The sequence below is a fragment of the Myxocyprinus asiaticus genome, chromosome 40, assembly GCF_019703515.2.
Source record: "Myxocyprinus asiaticus isolate MX2 ecotype Aquarium Trade chromosome 40, UBuf_Myxa_2, whole genome shotgun sequence".
In the NCBI taxonomy this organism is placed as follows: domain Eukaryota; kingdom Metazoa; phylum Chordata; class Actinopteri; order Cypriniformes; family Catostomidae; genus Myxocyprinus; species Myxocyprinus asiaticus.
The window spans coordinates 38,639,609-38,658,361 of record NC_059383.1 but is presented as its reverse complement, the minus strand read 5'-3'; the positions used below and the strand labels follow the sequence as shown (position 1 = coordinate 38,658,361).

The following is an 18,753-nucleotide window of genomic DNA, read 5'->3' as shown; positions in this document are numbered from 1 at the left end:
CTGGTTAACCCTTGTGCGTCAATTTAAATAAGTTACTCAGAGGTCCTTAGAGGACAAAAATGTCTGCCATAATAATATTATATATTAATTTTATGTAGGGCTGTAACGATACGCGAACCGCAACCGAAATCGCGATACAAGCATCCACGATCCCGTGTCGCGGTTCGGTCACGCCCCTCTCCAACCCCAGCAGCCTGCCATCAGTTACAGATGCAGCCCCTTGAGCTCTTTACACACACTACAATAAAATTAGGGTGACCATATATCCTCTTTTTCCCAGAAATGTCCTCTTTTTCGGACCTTAAAAAAAGCGTCCGGCCGGGATTTCTAAATTTGCGAAAATGTCCGAGATTCGGCTTTAGTTGCATTATGATGTGCATCTGGTCTAATACTTCACTGTGTGTGCGCGCATATTTGCATTGCTTTAACCCCTCTTTGTAAGTCCCGCCTTCTCGCACAACAATTGGTAGATTATAAGAGGCTTGAAAAAAAACTATTGGCCAAATTGCTGCCTGTCAATCTCTCCGCGAACGCGCAAAGCGCTGTTGTGTTCGGCATCAAACAGTTGCTTGACAGTAGCAGCAAATGACAGCTGAGTGGAAATAATGCCCAAACGAAAGTGCAAATTAACAGAAGATTTGCACAAAAAATTCCCATGCTTTCGTCCAGGTCGAGATCCGTGGGAAGCAGAATGTATGACATGTAAAGCTGGCACTTATGTGTCAACTGCTAATAAAGGTGCAAGTGATTTAGAAGCACACGTTAGCTCTGCGAAGCATAAAGGGTCAGCAAAAGGTGAAAGTTCATCAGGTAACGGACTACGTTTTGCGACCAGGTAAAATTATCACATTGCTTTATTTTCCATGGCCATTCAAAATAATAGTAATAGTAAAGGAAGGTACTCTCATGGCATGAAATATTTTATTTTAGTACATGGACATTCAAAATAATGTTGGAAATCTTTATTTATTTATATATGTTATGCTAAGAGTGTCTTTTTCACTCTATTAAAGTTTGCATTAATAGTAACACTGTTTTGAACCCTATAATTCCACCCCAATCGGCCTGCAGTGCTCTATAATACAGCAAACAGAAAATAGGAAAAAAGCATGTATTTGCTCCATAGGCTAAACATGAGAAAAATGGCGCCATCTGTTGGAAAATATTAAACATTTAAATTCTGAAGCCAGGGCTCCGGAATGAAAGCATAATATCATATGATTTTATGCTTTAATGGCACTGGGATCAAGTATTTCAATGGGGACATTTTTGTCCTGAAGGTCCTGAGTGTAACTCTTTTGTGTACATAGTGTATTATAGATGCATTATAGGAACTGAGGTTGAAATATCAAAATTCCCCCAAAAATACACACCTTTGGCAAAATTTATGCAGTTGGCATTAACACAGCCAAAATGATCGAAAAAAGACAAAAATGTCCCTAAGGTCACACTAGGGTTAAAGTAAACTCAGCTCCATTGAGAACTTTGCCTGTCCCGACACATGCCATACGCTGCACTTTAGAACCTACAGCAGCATTTGCAATGACCTGCCTGCACCAGCAAAACCTGTGTGTAACTGTCTCTCCCTATTTCACTGATCCACCCGACTACCTGCTTTCCTCACAGAGAAAGAGAGGCCCTCTGCTTCCATCAGATCATGGTATAGTCTAGGTCCAGCCTAACTCAAAGAAAAATCACATTTACAAGCAGTGCTTTAGGAGACCTTGGGGGGGGGGCGGGTGGTGTTGACAACATCCAGCTCACGTGAGGTTAAAACTTGGCAGGCAGCAAAGCATAGTTTAGGTTTAATGCACTGTGAGCGCTGAAAGCCATGTGGTGTGGATGGTTTATTGATGTTGTTTTTCCTTGTGCTGAATGCTGTACTTGATATCAGCTCAAAGCCCAAACCTACAAGACAAATCTGCAGGAAACAACTACCAAAATCCACCTTGTGTAGCTTAGTCATTCTATAATCAGTAGGGATGGATATCTTAAGTAATTTAAAAATTCTGGTTAATTTCCTATTTTAACAGAAAAGACTTGAATGGTGTGTTTACTAGGGGTGTAACGGTTCTTGGTAAATACCGTACGGTTCGCCACCCACGATTCGGGAAGCATTGACACCGCGGTTCACCTCAAGCTCATCTGGAGCACAAGGTCTTGTGAAGAAAATAAAGCATCAAACAGACACGCACAGTTACAACCTCCGCTAATGCACCTGAATGGATCTGTAGATGTATACGCTCCACCTGTGTTTCACGTGGGTCATCTTGATGACATCACTGTTCTGCAAATGTTGTGTGTAGTTGAAAATGGCAAGTGGAGAAAATGAGCCGCTGATAGAGAAGCTCCCTGCGTTATTCAGGTCTCCTGTCTAGAAGCATTTTCTTTTTGCAGTCAATTACAACAGCGATGTTCAAAAAACGTTTATAAAACAAGCACTGTTTGCAGACATCGCTCGACACGAGTGCAGTATTATGGTAATACATCTGCATATGATCATTTACGGCAAAATCACCGGGGAAAGATGAAGCCGAAACTGCACAAACTCCTTTCTGTTTTTAAGCAGGCACTCAGTGCTGATTCGGACAGGCATAAAACAATTACTTAAGCGATTGGGGTGTTCAGTGCCAACGATATGTTCCCCTACTCCACTGACGAAGATGTGTGAGATTTCCGCGTATGATTAAAACACTCGAGCCGCGTCACAACATCCCTCATATCCATTTTAATAGCAAAGTTCCTTCTATAGTGATGCACAGCTTCTGAATATTGAATATATGTGCAGTAGAGTTTGAAATGCATTTTATGTCGATGCATGTAGCATAATAGTGCAGGTATTGTGTTAAAATGTTGATTTATTAGAGAAAATTGCTTTTTTTAGTTAAAGACCCAGCGAAAATTAACCATGGATTTACTATAGTAATATTGTAGTAACCATGACTGCTGTCACCATGGTTTTCTTTGCAGAAATCATGGTTTTTTACAATTAACCATGTTCCATATAGTTTCCATATAGTAACCATGATTATACTATATATTGTAAACATGACAGTAACCATGTTGATTTTGTGGTTACTATGTTTTTACTACAAATACCATAGTTAAACTATGGTTACTGTAAAACAGTGATTTTTATTAAGGGCAAACCTGTTGAAGTGTTTGTTACCAAACAGAATATTTTTACTTTGGATTTGGCAGTAACATACATTTTTTTCTGTATATTGCAAATACCGAACCATACCGAAACTGTGACCCTAAAACCGTGATACAAACCGAACTGTGAGAAATTTGAACCGTTACAACATAAGTTCGGGAATCGCTACACTGGTCACGATGTATGTTTCGCACAGTAGATTCAAAAGAATCGGCTCATAGGAGTCATTTGCTCAGGAATCATGCTACACTGGTCGTGCTGTACATTTCGTGCTAGCAGGTAGTAATGTTGCAATGTAGCATCTGCATGGGTGTAAGAATGCACATCGTTAACAGAACCAAAAGTTACGTTATTGGTCCCCAACCGTAAATAGGGATTTGTCCTCTAACCCTAAGCATGAGCAATAGTTAAAGCGATGCTTGCCTTTAAAGAGCATGTTGGATTCGTTAAGTGATGTCAGACCGATAAAATCAGCCTGAGTGGCTGTGAAATTGTTTTTGTCATCACAAAGATTGATCTTTCATGATCCATCTCCATCTCCTGAGGTCTGACATTCATAAATCTAATCAAGTCCAATTCAACAGCCCGAGCGTCTCAGAGAACAATTAACACCGTTTCCAGCCCCTGTGCTGATCTGAACACTGATGCAGCAACACACATTTTTATAGGGACACACAATGAGGCATTTTGGATTTGAGTGAGATCTTCATGTGGGCAATGTAATCCTGTTGTGTCTGCATGGGTTAATCCTGTCTGTTTTTTGGGGTGGTTCTCTTGAAGCACGAAAATGTGCCAAATGCACTTGCAACACACACAACAGCACAATAGGTGTGTACATGCATGAGCCATGCGAGGACAGGGTAATCAGAGGCTAGAAAAGAGGTATGACACAACAACCTGTTTTTGGTGGGGATTTACGAGAATAGCTTTGCTGCCATGTGTGTGCACAGACATCAGGATAAAGCTGCTTCATATTCTAGAACAATATTCCGAAAGAAACAGATCTACAGCAGCAGAGAAGGAATGAAAATTGGCTAAATGAACTGTAAAATGTATTTTTGTTAATGTCCTCTTTGCTTTTAAGATTACACAGAAGCCAATCCTTATCCAGAGTCCAGGCTCCAAAATTAGGCTAATAAAAGCGCCAAATATGAGTAAAAATTAGGCCTAGCTCTGCAACATAATGTATGGGTTATGCTGAATGGTTAAAATGATCATTTGATCAACGCCAATGTCTTTCGACAGTGGAAAATTTACCATCATAAGTTTATCTAGGAAGAACTCCATGTGACAACACAGGATACGTGGACTATTCCTCGCATTAAGCCAACAAAATGTCAAATATTAGGAGTATAATCATGATGTATGCTCATGTTTTTGTGATGCAGTTTTACCAAGAGACAGGCTCAAATATGATGCACTAGTTTGTCACTAATATCCAAGGAAAAAAGCGAAATAATCCAACTAACAAAAGACAAAAACAAATATTATTAATTAAAGCTAATGCAAAAGACAGCAATATTTGTGGTCCGTAAATTTTCTCGATTCTCTTGCCATTGGCAGGTGTGGCAAAAAGTGCATTTTGGACCCTTTCTGTCATATTTTCATCTATAACTGTGCATGCATTTGTTTAATGCCAGCATTGATATTTACAACTAACCAGAATGGTTAAAGTTCAACATATGCACGGCTAAAAAAAAAAAAGGTCACTCGAGTCACACTGGGACTTCAAACAAAGGAGCCATTTTTCACTCTCTCAAAACCAAAATGCAAAACATCAAATTAGAATGTCGAACACACAGCAGCTACCTGCAGCTTTAAACATACACTACCTACAGTGCAAATAAAAGCATTCAATCCCCATTTATGACCTTTTCAGACTTCACTTTTTCTATTCAGGGTGTTTACTGCATCTTAACAACTATTTCATGACAAAAGCATTTTGATTTCCTCAGACCAGACATGTGTGTTCTTTCTAATATATATTCAGTGTGAGTTTTGTTTTAATCATTGAAGGGCTGGAGGTAACAGGGTCACCACGAGGACTTCTCCCTCTCAATCTGTCTCCATAACGACACAACCTTCGCCCTGTTTCCTCATTTTGAGCAGTGACGCAAGATAATACAGGCAGAGTGTGTGCATGGATTGCTGTAGCACATGTCAAAATCTGTGTGTGGTCATGAGTTAAAATTCAATGCAATGCAGGGGATTCACGTTGCATTCTGTATGTCTGACAATTGGGCATAAATCATATCATTAATCAAGCAACTGAAACAAATTCTGAAACTAAGCATACAACTCAACTTTATATTAGAGATGGGTATTTTGGTCATTTTGTCTACTCAAGTACTCGAGGGGCAATGACATGTACATAATTGTATATATAAATAATATAATTATGCTGCATTGCGTCTTGTTGTTCCAGTGTATCGTCTATTCATTATTATAGGCTGTTATGAAATAATCTGTTACAAAATGTACAAAAGATTGTATAATCAAAATATAATGCATCATACTTTGTCATTGTGAAGATTCGCTGCCAAACTCAATGACAGAATGTGCACAAAGTGCGTCTGTCTGTTCTTCCTTCAGGTTACCGTAGTAATCTTAGTAAGCGCGCACAAGTTTTTTGGTGACTGTCTGAACCGTCTATTTTCAAATTGCAGTTGGCTTGACAGGAGATGCCATAACCATCGTGTTTTTAATATGCGGGTTAAGTTGAAGTTCAGTTTTGAAGACGCTGCAATCTCTTCCATTTAGCTGCGCTCTGTCTAGCTGTTTGAAACACTCGCCTGCTGTATATGCGCTGCTTCAGTACGTTGAGTCCACTGCCACACACCTGGTGTGTGTGTCTCCCCAAGTGTTCGCTCCTGTGGGGAAACCGTGATGCTCCGTATTGTTGTTGCTGTGATGATTCATGCAGTGTTCCCTTCAACTCAGAGAGTCGGAATTTCCACCTTTCAACTGGGGAAAGTGCAACGGAACGACACTTTATGTCAGACTTCTAACTTGGAAACTCGTGCGGAAATCTTCAACTCCCATTTCGTCGAGATGCAGGTGTGTGTTACGTCACGCAAACATGTCGGCTCCCAGGGCAGGGAGGTTTACAGTCGGTGACAAACATTCACTTTTATTAGATAATATCCATTAACAAGTCAAAGTTCTTCCATGAAATGATTTAGCAAACGTTTTGCAGAGACAGCTGTTCAAAATACGGTTAATTACAGTCTCTTTTGATAATCATAACGATAGTACTGCAGCGTCGTATATCAGTTTGGTTGCTATGAGACGTCTCTGACAATCAATGTACCCCTCAAAATCACAACGTAATCAATCTCAAAACTCAAGTCTAAAAATAAGCTCCCTCTTTGACACGTTTGTTTTTAGTTGTCAGGTAATCGCCACTGAATTTCGAATTTGCGAAATGTCACCATGCATGATCACCATCGATCACAATTTTCATGATCGATCATTGCTGCCACGTCCAAGTACCCGAGTACTCGTGCCCATCCCTACTTTATATGCCCTAAATAGCTACCAAATATATTCAGCAATGTTTCCAGTATTGTTAAGAAGACTAAGGATGCAAACATAAAAACAAAGGACACAGCAGCTCTCTGGTTTTGCAGGTGCATGAGTGCAATTGTGATTTTAGCATGAATTGGGGAAAACAGGCCACAGTCTGTCTATGTCTGGCCAGTCGCCTTTGGCAAAGGATCGTGTCTGTCCTCTTTCAATCTCTTTACTCCTCTCATCCCTCTGAGCATGTCTACTACCTCATTGACAATCATTTTAGCTGAAGCACAAGCATCACACCACATCTAATTTCTAGGGATGCACCAGTATAGACATTTTGGCTAATATTGATAGCCAATAACCGATATGATGGCCGATATAAATCTTTTCAATCTTTCGTTTTTAAACAAATCCAATTCACAATAGGGCTGGGGTTTAAGAAATCAAATAATCAAATGAGATGAAGTACCTATCATTTGTAAAGTATTTCATTCACTGGATTATTATAATTTACAGAGTATTAATACTGGCCAGCAAAACGAGCAAAGTATATATGTATGTACTTTATATGGGAATACATACACTTCTGTGATGGTGCGGTAAGGCCAGACACTTACTCGAGCTCTACCGGCTTGCAAGTCGGTATTTGTGTGCTTACAACTTTTGTTCCAGCGGAGCAGGCTTTTTTTCAAGTGCAAGGATGGATCGCCTCGGGTCCGGTCTTTCACCGGACTATGTTAACATGTTAAATTCACTCAAAAATACGTATTGTCTAAGTAAACAGTAAATGACTATTGTACGCTAGACAGGTATGCCTATTTTTTCCACATTCTTTTTTACCCTGCCAGTTCTAGTTTTCAGTGAAGTGCTGACTGCTAAAATGGTTAAACTATCTTTTATTCCGAGTATATGTCATGTTTAAGGACAAAAAAACAGGTTTACTTTTCTCATAAGCCTATTTTTTCAATCCAAGCTATATATTTTTTCTTTAGTTAATGGTTATAATGGTCTGAGCATTGTTGAAAATAATCCACAGGTCTACGGAAAATATGCGCTGAAATGTTGCGCATATGTTATTTTCAGTAGATTTTACTTATTAAATTCTGTTTAAAACAGGCTATTAGTTTTGCTCTTGGTCCTGCACTGCCTATTTATTCAATTGCTTTAATTAAATATGCCTAACATTGATTCAGTGAGTGCCTTTTATGTTTAATGTACAATGATAATAATGCAAGGCAAGCACTATTTTCAAGCACGATTTAGTATCAGATTTGGTTGTTGGAACAATGGATTAAGCAATTCAAATGGATCAAACATACACGTTTTTTGACATTTAAACTACAAAATTTCCATTTAAACGTCAGTGATATAGTCTGTTGTTAAGATAGCACACCATCACTCTAATTTTGGCCCGGCTCTGAAATTCCCACGGCTGTCTGAAGGGATCTTTCCCCAGGATACTCACTGTGATGACAGCCTTGCTGAGGCAAAGGGAACCACGGCAGCCATATTCCCGCTCGTGCTGGGATTTGTAGTAACTCAAAGTGTTGTTCTTCAGGACGACCCAGCGGTCCTGCCAGCCGTGAATGTAGTTTGTCCACTGTAGAGGGAACATGAATGATTAAACACGACTGTTACAAGGAAACAGAGGCCGTAACCCACAATGAACAAACAGAAACAAAGCCATATTGTTTATTTATGACTACAATCCACAGTACCTGTAATTAAAGGCATCTTATGTAAACCTGATGCATACATAGAAATATAATGACTAATTGCCAATAAACTCTCTCTTACACACTGATTTCCATATGGGTCAGGGGTCATCGCAGATGTATTTAATCAGTAAGCTCTAATGGAATATGCTCCTCTCATCACAAACACAGATGATCAGCTGTCTGAGTCATGAAGAGAGGTTTCTCTTGTAATCCCATCAGGAAGACGAGGAGATGAACTCTAGTAACCGCCACTAACCCCGTCAGCCCCTCACGTATGCTTTCTAAACAATTATGCATGCATAAAGAATAACATGTATGCAGAAATACATTGAGTATTAATCGAAAATGGGGCTTGTCTAAAAAGCAGCATATGGTCATAATTTCAAAATAATTGTGTACAGACAGTAATGGGCATATAATGAGTGTCACCACTGAGAATTATGAAGAAAAACTCACAGTTAAAACATTGGGTGCATTATGGTAATGACAAATGGGGGGACATGTATGGAAAGCCAAATTATCTTTTAATGTTCCCAGCGTTACTCGTCTCAATTGCAATTTACTAGCAAGAATTCCTATTAAAGAGCTCCGAATTGAATTTTTACTAGTAAGATTTTCAATTACAGAGCTCTCCAATTAAATTTTAAATTTTAAATAATTTCAGAGCTCTCTAATTGAATTTTTACTAGTAAAACAAATCACATTAAAGATATGTTTAATTGCAGAGCTCTGTAATTGCAATTCTATCTAGTAAAAATCAATTGTAGAGCTCTCTAATTGAATTTTTACTAGTAATACCACCAATTAGAGAGCTCTGTAATTCCATTTTTACTAGTAAGAAATCAAATTAGAAAGCTTTCGAACTGTATTTTTTACTAGTAAAAAAAAATCACATTAATGATGTTTATTTGTAGAGCTCTGTAATTGCAATTCTTACTAGTAAAAATCCATTGTAGAGCTCTCTAATTGAATTTTTACTAGTAAAAAATCACATTAAAAATATGTTTAATTGCAGAGCTCTGTAACTGCAATTCTTACTAGTAAAAATCCATTGTAGAGCTCTCTAATTGAATTTTTACTAGTAAAAAATCACATTAAAATATGTTTAATTGCAGAGCTCTCTAACTGCAATTCTTACTAGTAAAACTCTATTGTAGAGCTCTCTAATTGAATTTTTACTAGTAAGAATACCAATTAGAGAACTCTCTATCTGAATGTTTACTTGACGTTTCTATTGACTCCCATTCATTTTTAATTACAGAGCTCTGTAATTCAATTTTTACTAGTAAGAAATCAAATTAGAAAGCTTTCGAACTGTATTTTTTACTAGTAAAAAAATCACATTAACGATATGTTTATTTGTAGAGCTCTGTAATTGCAATTCTTACTAGTAAAACTCTATTGTAGAGCTCTCTAATTGAATTTTTACTCGTAAGAATACCAGTTAGAGAGCTCTCTATCTGAATGTTTACTTGACGTTTCTATTGACTCCCATTCATTTTTAATTACAGAGCTCTGTAATTCAATTTTTACTAGTAAGAAATCAAATTAGAAAGCTTTCGAACTGTATTTTTTACTAGTAAAAAAATCACATTAACGATGTTTATTTGTAGAGCTCTGTAATTGCAATTCTTACTAGTAAAAATCCATTGTAGAGCTCTCTAATTGAATTTTAACTAGTAAAAAATCACATTAAAGATATGTTTAATTGCAGAACTCTGTAATTGCAATTTTACCAAATAAAAATCAATTGTAAAGGTCTTTAATTGAAATATTACTAGTACAAATAAAATTACAACGATAACGCTAGATGCATTAGAAGCTAAATTGGCTTGCCATAACTGTCATGTAAATAATGTCGCAATGCAAAAATAAATGGTCGCAAAAGTATACATTACAGAAGTATTATTTCGCGTTGACATTTTGGCCATGTCCTTGACATGTTTCGTGAGATTCACTCGAATTACGTTTGTTTACATAGGATCAGGTGTAAACAAACACATAAACACAAGCTTTCCCGGTTCAGAAGGTATTTTCTTGTCCTTAACCCACCTTACTGAGCACACCGCTGAATTCCGCCACCCCTCCGTGTGGTCCGAGTCCCGGTTCGGCGTCCAGGTCCTCGTCGGAACCGGAGGAGTTCCAGCTCTGGCTGTCCGGCAGCAGTCTGCCGTTCGGAAGCGGACTGGAATTCATATCGAATCCAACGAACGAACGCTGGACTGAGCCGGGGAGCAAAGAAACGACTACAACTGAAAGACGTATTATAAGCGGTGAATATCCGTTAGAGGGCCTCGCATCGATTCCGGTGGGGTTTATCCCGAGAATCCCGAAAATAAGCGATAAATGTGGAAGTAAATTGTCCGTGTGTTCGTTTCATGAGAGCATGTGAGGCTGCGCAAGACGAGCGCGAGACACCCGCCCCCTCGCACTCCAATAACGTCCAACAAACGCCTTCTAAATCGACATAAGCTGTCGCGAGCGATTGTACACAACCACACTGCGAACTGCTCGATGAAAAAGCGTTTTAAATTAAATACATTCGTCCTTCTTTTTCCCCCACAGCAACACGCGTTTATAGAAACGTCATCTTCTCCCTTTCGTGCTTACCTCCAGCTCAAGGGGCGCTGGCCAGCGGGTGACGTCACCAAAGCCACATTTTCCTTATTTGGAAACCTTCGCTCCGCCCTCTTTAAGGACAGACAGACAGATTGGTAGAGTTGAGAAGCACTTCAATTTTAGAGCATTTGGGTGAGGTAACTTGTCAATAATTGATGTAGGAATTAATTATTTATCATTGTTAAAGTGCTAAATATAGTAGCTGTAAGTAATTATTGTAATGACACTCACATTTTTTGTATTAAAGCATTTCTGCCTGTTTAACAATTTCCAATATTGGACATTTTGTGAATTTAACCTATTCCCAGCCAAATTATAATAAAAATTATTATTATTATTATTACCGATTTGTAATGGGAAAAAAAATGTAAGTACTTGCAAAACCTGCTGCCAGTATGCTTGGGTGTTTGTGGTTGTCATGGCTTTGCTGTTGCCAGGATGCCATGAGATGTTGATACCATGTTGCTTTGTGGTTGCTCAAGTGGTTTCAGTGGTTGTTACTGTGTTGCCATGAGACTGCAAGGTTGTTCTAGCAGATTGCTAGTGCATTGTAATGTTTTTAAAAATGTTTCCAGTATCACTAACCCTAAAAATAAGCAACAACAATAATGATACTTGCCATAGCAACCAACACTAATAAAGAAATAGTGTAGTTTTGATTTGACACTTCTCTGTATTGTTTTAAGACCTCTGAAAGGGGTCATCACATGCCCCCCTTTTTTTTTTTAATTTTGGTTTTATGTTCCTTGAGGTTCACTTATAATATTAGTAGTTTTTTTTTTACATGCACACACACACACACACACACACAAAAGTCATACATTTGTAAAACGTGATAATTTTCCACCATCTGTCATAAACGCTCTGTTTTGGTGCTGCTTCTCCTTTAAGACTTGACAGTAAATGCACACTGTTCTGATTGGCTCTCTGCTCTTGACTGACCATCTCACTGCTCACAGCTACGGGGTGGCGCTACAGAAGTAATACGGTAAAGCAGGCATTGGTGTGATGATGTGGAGGCGGTCAAATGCAAATGTTTACCACAGTGTGACATCACAATGTGGAGGAAGTAGAGAACGACTCGTTTTGACAGCTTGGTTTCAACAAATGCTCTTTCACAGTGACGAAGGCATTTTGAGTTCTTAAACTTGTAGTATTTTTTATAGTACAAATACCTCTTATATGTCAAAAGATCAAGGAAAATTTGACTCCTCATGTCATGACCCCTGTAAAGAACACCAGAGCAGTCATTAACTCTCATTAGAACGGGGTTTTGCCATTTTTAGGTTAGATTTCTGTTTTCCTTGTTATGATGGTGAATTTCCAATAAACTACTAATATGAAAACATGTTTATATTTGTCAAATTGACCATTTTGTCACACAGATTGGGGGGGAAAAAAGCTAACATTACATAAGTGGGAAAATCTTTGTGGATTCAGATAGGTGCTGAATCAACACAAAAGTGTGACCCACTTGCTCTTCCTGTTGACCACTGATGTTTTGGAGGGGAGTTTGTACTACTGAGTCAACATCACAAATTCGCCCATTGTATTCAAATGTGGGGCAAAAGTACTTTTTTCTAATCAGTGATGTATGCAATGGTGAGCATCACTACTAACTCTAAAGATAAGTATAACCTAACCCTAACCTAACCCTATTACTTTTGCTCAAACTTGAGTTTGTTTTAAACCCCTAATGCTAAGTAACTCATCCCACACTGTTTGTGCTACAGACTTGAACGTCCTGTTGAGAAGAAGTGTGCTATTGCTTTTCTAAGCAATCAGACTTACAATTTTCACCTGGGTGATGATAAAACAGATGTAAAATTCCTATATATTTCTATTGAAGAAGGGACCCAAGACATACTGTATCTAAAGACCATTCTTTTTTACAAATGACTGGCAATTCTCTTCAGTCAATCGTTGTGATTTGTGTTAGGAGGTGTTATTCTTCATTCATGGCAGTTGTGCCCATTATCTATGCTTCATTCCCCTGTGACTGTGAGCGAGATATTCAGGTCACTTAACTCCATTTAGCTCTGCTAACAGTACAGAGAGAACGCTATCTGTGATGTTATACTATAGACCACAATATCACATTTTGGTTTTGCCATTAAGGTTACACTTGCATATCACAAACAATGCATTAGCACCACACCACAGAATGTTCCTGAAAACACTCTGTGTGTGCGTATGGCCATAATACACATTCAACATGACAAGTACAGATATATATATATATACATATATGTCAAACAGTCTAGTTTAGCAGTCTGATTGAATGTAGCAATTAGTCATTCAGCTGATACATTTATTCTAAGAAACTAAAGGATACAATAAAAGTAGGGATGAACTGATATTATGGCTGATAACAATAGCCGATATCTGATAAGAATGTTCTTTTTTATGCTTCATTTTAGTATTTCTCATGCTTAAAATGAAATAAGGCATCAAAACATTATAACACACACTGTAAAAACGATGCTGTTAAATTTATGGTAAAATACTGGCAGATGTGGTTGCCAGAAATGTACTGTAAAACTTATGGTGACCATGTTTCAGGCTTTACAGGATGTAATTTTGATGCCTGTTTATATTATTATTTATTTATTTATTTATTTATTTATTTATTTATTTATTTATTTATTTTTCCCAATTTGGCATGCCCAATTCCCAGTGCGCTCTAAGTCCTTGTGGTGGCGTAGTGACTCAATCCGGGTGGCGGAGGATGAATCTCAGTTGCCTCCGCATCTAAGACCGTCAATCCATGCATCTTATCACGTGACTTGTTGAGTGCGTTACCGTGGAGACGTAGCGCGTGTGGAGGCTTCACGCTATTCTCCGCGGCATCCACGCACAACTCACCACTCACCCCACCGAGAGCGAGAACCACATTATAGTGACCATGAGGAGGTTACCCCATGTGACTCTACCCTCCCTAGCAACCAGGCCAATTTGGTTGCTAGGAAGCCTGACTGGAGTCACTCAGCACGCACTGGATTCGAACTCGCGACTCCAGGGATGGTAGTCAGCGTCAAAACACCATCAGGTAAAAAATGTGACACAAAAATAACGCAACAAACATGCACTTAACTATAAAACAACGCAGAACACCACAATGTACATAACTGATATAAAAAATAAGAAGAAACATACACTATATTGCCAAAAGTATTCGCTCACCCATCCAAATAATTGAATTCAGGTGTTCCAATCACTTTCATGGCCACAGGTGTATAAAATGAAGCACCTAGGCATGCAGACTGCTTCTACAAACATTTGTGAAAGAATGGGCCGCTCTCAGGAGCTCAGTGAATTCCAGCGTGGTACTGTGATAGGATGCCACCTGTGCAACAAATCCAGTCGTGAAATTTCCTCGCTACTAAATATTCCACAGTCAACTGTCAGTGGTATTATAACAAAGTGGAAGCGATTGGGAATGACAGCAACTCAGCCACGAAGTGGTAGGCCACGTAAAATGACAGAGCGGGGTCAGCGGATGCTGAGGCGTATAGTGCGCAGAGGTCGCCAACTTTCTGCAGAGTCAATCGCTACAGACCTCCAAAGTTCATGTGGCCTTCAGATTAGCTCAAGAACAGTGCGTAGAGAGCTTCATGGAATGGGTTTCCATGGCCGAGCAGCTGCATCCAAGCCATACATCACCAAGTGCAATGCAAAGCATCGGATGCAGTGGTGTAAAGCACGCCACCACTAGAATCTAGAGCAGTGGAGACGCGTTCTCTGGAGTGACGAATCACGCTTCTCCATCTGGCAATCTGATGGACGAGTCTGGGTTTGGCGGTTGCCAGGAGAACGGTACTTGTCTGACTGCATTGTGCCAACTGTGAAGTTTGGTGGAGGGGGGATTATGGTGTGGGGTTGTTTTTCAGGAGCTGGGCTTGGCTCCTTAGTTCCAGTGAAAGGAACTCTGAATGCTTCAGCATACCAAGAGATTTTGGACAATTCCATGCTCCCAACTTTGTGGGAACAGTTTGGGGATGGCCCCTTCCTGTTCCAACATGACTGCACACCAGTGCACAAAGCAAGGTCCATAAAGACATGGATGAGCGAGTTTGGTGTGGAAGAACTTGACTGGCCTGCACAGAGTCCTGACCTCAACCTGATAGAGCACCTTTGGGATGAATTAGAGCGAAGACTGCGAGCCAGGCCTTCTAGTCCAACATCAGTGTCTGACCTCACAAATGCGCTTCTGGAAGAATGGTCAAAAATTCCCATAAACACACTCCTAAACCTTGTGGAAAGCCTTCCCAGAAGAGTTGAAGCTGTTATAGCTGCAAAGGGTGGGCCGACGTCATATTAAACCCTATGGATTAAGAATGGGATGTCACTTAAGTTCATATGCGTCTAAAGGCATATGAGCGAGTACTTTTGGCAATATAGTGTAACTATTCCCATAAAATGTAAGAAAATGGGTCATGCAGGGACTTCTGGGAACGCCCGATTATTGTTTTTCACTTAACAGTAGTTTACCATAAAAAGTACATGTATTCTCTTGGTAAACATCATATTCATATTTACCATTCTACCATTTATTTTACATCCAAAATAAAATAAAAATAAAACGTAAAATTATGAATATTGTCTTGTTAAATATATTATAATGTTTCGCAGTATTTAGAAATAACTTCTACTGTAGCATTTTTGCATTCTTTTACCGTTAAAATTACGGACTTTTTTTTACAGTGTATAGAGTATAAAAAAAGAAGAAGCAAATAATTTAATATACTGTAAAAATATATAATATATAGTAAAAGGGCAACTGTTATTTACCCTTATCTGACATAAAAAGTGTTTACTGTTTGAACAGGTTTTATCAGTTTACTGTTTTATCTTCCAATGTTGAGCTGCTCAGACTTACTAATAGTTTAAAAATGCTTATATTGCCAGATATATTGTACAGTAATCATTTCAGGAAGAGATTCCATGTAGCAATACAGGATTAAAATGGTGCACATAGTCACAGAATCAAAGTTTTGGTTTCTAGCTTTGTAACGGAAAGTCTACACACAGGATATCACTCACATTTCATCTCTATATCTCCCTCTGTGCTACTCACAGGATTATTGGAGACATGTGAACATGAGTCAGACAGCGTTGGCAAAGAAGGGAACATGATCTTATTACTCATGATTACAGCAACAGTTCTTACAACACAAACGCACACTCCCACATATGTTCCCATAGCCACTGTCTTAACTCAAAAAAACCTGAATAACTGTTAATGCTTCATGAAACCTAGAATTTCAGCATCATGATTTCAAAACATCATCATTTAGATTACTAATACAGATCTCTATTTCTGTTTTCCTCACTTTCTTTTTCGTAAAAAATGTGATATGCTTACTAAAGTAGGCTAATTTTTGCTGCCTTTAAGTCCTTCTGGAAAGTTCCGATGTGATTTTGTGCTAATTCAGTGGTCCGGGGCCCAAGGGGCCTCAGCGAAATTTCAAGGGGGCTTTAAGATGACTTCAATTATTTAAAATACACCGATCAGCCACAACATTTAAACCACTTGCCTAATATTGTGTAGGTCCCCCGCGTGCCACCAAAACAGCGCCAACCTGCATCTCAGAATAGCAGAATAGGATTTTCTCCATTTTTCTCCCCAATTTGGAATGCCCAATTCCCAATGCGCTCTAAGTCCTCATGGTGGTGTAGTGACTCGCCTCAATCCGGGTGGCGGAGGACGAATCTCAGTTGCCTCCACGTCTGAGACCGTCAATCCGTGCATCTTATCACGTGGCTTGTTGAGCACGTTACCATGGAGACATAGCGCGTGTGGTGGCTTCACGCTATTCTCCACGGCATCCACACACAACTCACCACGCGCCCCACCGAGAGCGAGAACCACATTATAGTGACCACGAGGAGGTTACCCCATGTGACTCTACCCTCCCTAGCAACCGGGCCAATTTGGTTGCTTAGGAGACCTGGCTGGAGTCACTCAGCACGCCCTGGATTCGAACTTGCGACTCCAGGTGTGGTAGTCAGCGTCTTTACTCGCTGAGATACCCAGGCCCCCCTGGAAACGCCTTGTTGATGAGAGAGGTCAACAGAGAATGGCCAGACTGGTTCGAACTGACAAAGTCTACGGTAACTCAGATAACCACTCTGTACAGTTGTGGTGAGAAGAATATAATCTCTGAATGCTATTCTGAGATGCGGGTTGGCGGCACGAGGGGGACCTACACAATATTAGGCAGGTGGTTTTAATGTTGTGGCTGATCGGTGTAAGTTTATAAGCTATAATAACAATCTGACTTGCTGTAATAAATATATATAAAAAAACAAATGCTAAAAAACTATATATAAACTGACATTGTATTTCTTATTTTAATACAGCAACAATTCATTGAAGAACACACAGTTCTTGAAACTTCTGGGCTAAAAAAAAAAAAGAATCACAACGTTGTGTGTGTTTTGGGGGGCCTTCGCATATTGTCTTGGATAATGGGGGCCTTGGCGTCAAAAAGGTTGAGAACCACTGGTGGAAATTAAATGGAGTATGGGAATTTCTTTTTTTACAAATAGAGAAGCGTTTTAGCACTAGTCCAACAAAATGAAGAGCAAAGGATGTGCGTTAGAGTCATTAATGCTTTATAGAAGTATTTCATCAATTTTGTGCTGCCATAGACCATGCTGGTTGCACAAACCGGTTTACCTCATAAACAGAAAATCAGTTCAATTTATTTTCTGGCAAGCTTTATCACTATTCTTCATCAGCAGTACACATGACAACATTCACTATTAAAACTTCTAATGATTAAAACCAACTGGCTTTCGCAAGCTTTCTTGAATTGACACACCCTCGAAACAGTATTTCCTTCTGTTAAACGCAGCAATTTAGTGGTTTTCATGTGTGCTTAATCATAAATACAATCTTTCTGACATGACTTGAAGGCAGCTTTAGTCAGATCTTGACTGAAATGATTCCAGCCTTTTATTCTGAGATAGGTACCCAAGGGAATTTCAGGAAAAAACACTTCTATTTACTGTAAAAAGCTTTTCAGTCTTCAGTCATAGGCAGGGCTGTTTGGACCTCATGGCTGTATCATGGGTTTCTGGCTCGGTCATAAGACCCGTGAAGGAGAACACAAGACTTCCATCAAGACCTCTATTAGTCCAGCAGAACTCCTCCTCCTCTTCCCCCATCAAACATCCCAGATTAACAGGGTTCCTCGGAAAGCCAGGCACGACTGGGAATTACACACATGTTTCTTGATTCTGCAGAACTGAATGAGTAGTTTGGCCTACCATCAGGATTTGATTAGTTAATTTGGTTTATCATGGATTTCAGCATAACAACAACGGCTCTGTTCCAAAACCTAGTGAGCTTCCTTGCTGCCTACAGCCTACATAGGCAGCCTTCTAAGGCAGTTAATCAACTACAATTAAACCTCATAAGTAACTGATGCACAGTGGAGTGCTCTACATAGGCAGCAACTAAGTGCATCATACAAATAGCGTTTCTCATATGAAGCATGCAGGCTGAAGGAGCATTATTTTTATTTGATAATAATATTCAAATTTGTTTTTTAAATTATTCACATACAAAAATCTTTAATAAAATAAAAAGTAAACATTTAAAGTTTTATTAATTTAATTACACAGTTATTTTTGATGGAATTTTGCTATTAAATTAAAATGTGTAAAATGCGAAAATATTTTTGAAGTGTGTTGTTTCACACATATGCGGTTTATGAGTTTATTATGTTGAATATT

At 39.0% G+C, this 18,753-nt stretch overlaps 1 protein-coding gene across 2 annotated transcripts in view; it reads right to left on the bottom strand.

Moving 5' to 3' along the window:
- LOC127430835 (ceramide transfer protein-like) overlaps positions 1-11,036 on the bottom strand; it is a 53,908-nt gene extending 42,872 nt beyond the window's left edge. The window contains exons 1-2 of one of the 2 annotated variants that reach the window (XM_051680947.1): positions 10,444-11,036; positions 8,139-8,273 (exon numbers count right to left, since the gene is read on the bottom strand). In XM_051680947.1, the coding sequence (XP_051536907.1) occupies positions 8,139-8,273; positions 10,444-10,587 (279 nt within the window). In that variant the 5' untranslated portion in view covers positions 10,588-11,036. The remainder of the gene's footprint in view (positions 1-8,138; positions 8,274-10,443) is intronic. The other variant, XM_051680948.1, reaches the window with a different exon arrangement.
- Positions 11,037-18,753: the final 7,717 nt, after the last annotated feature.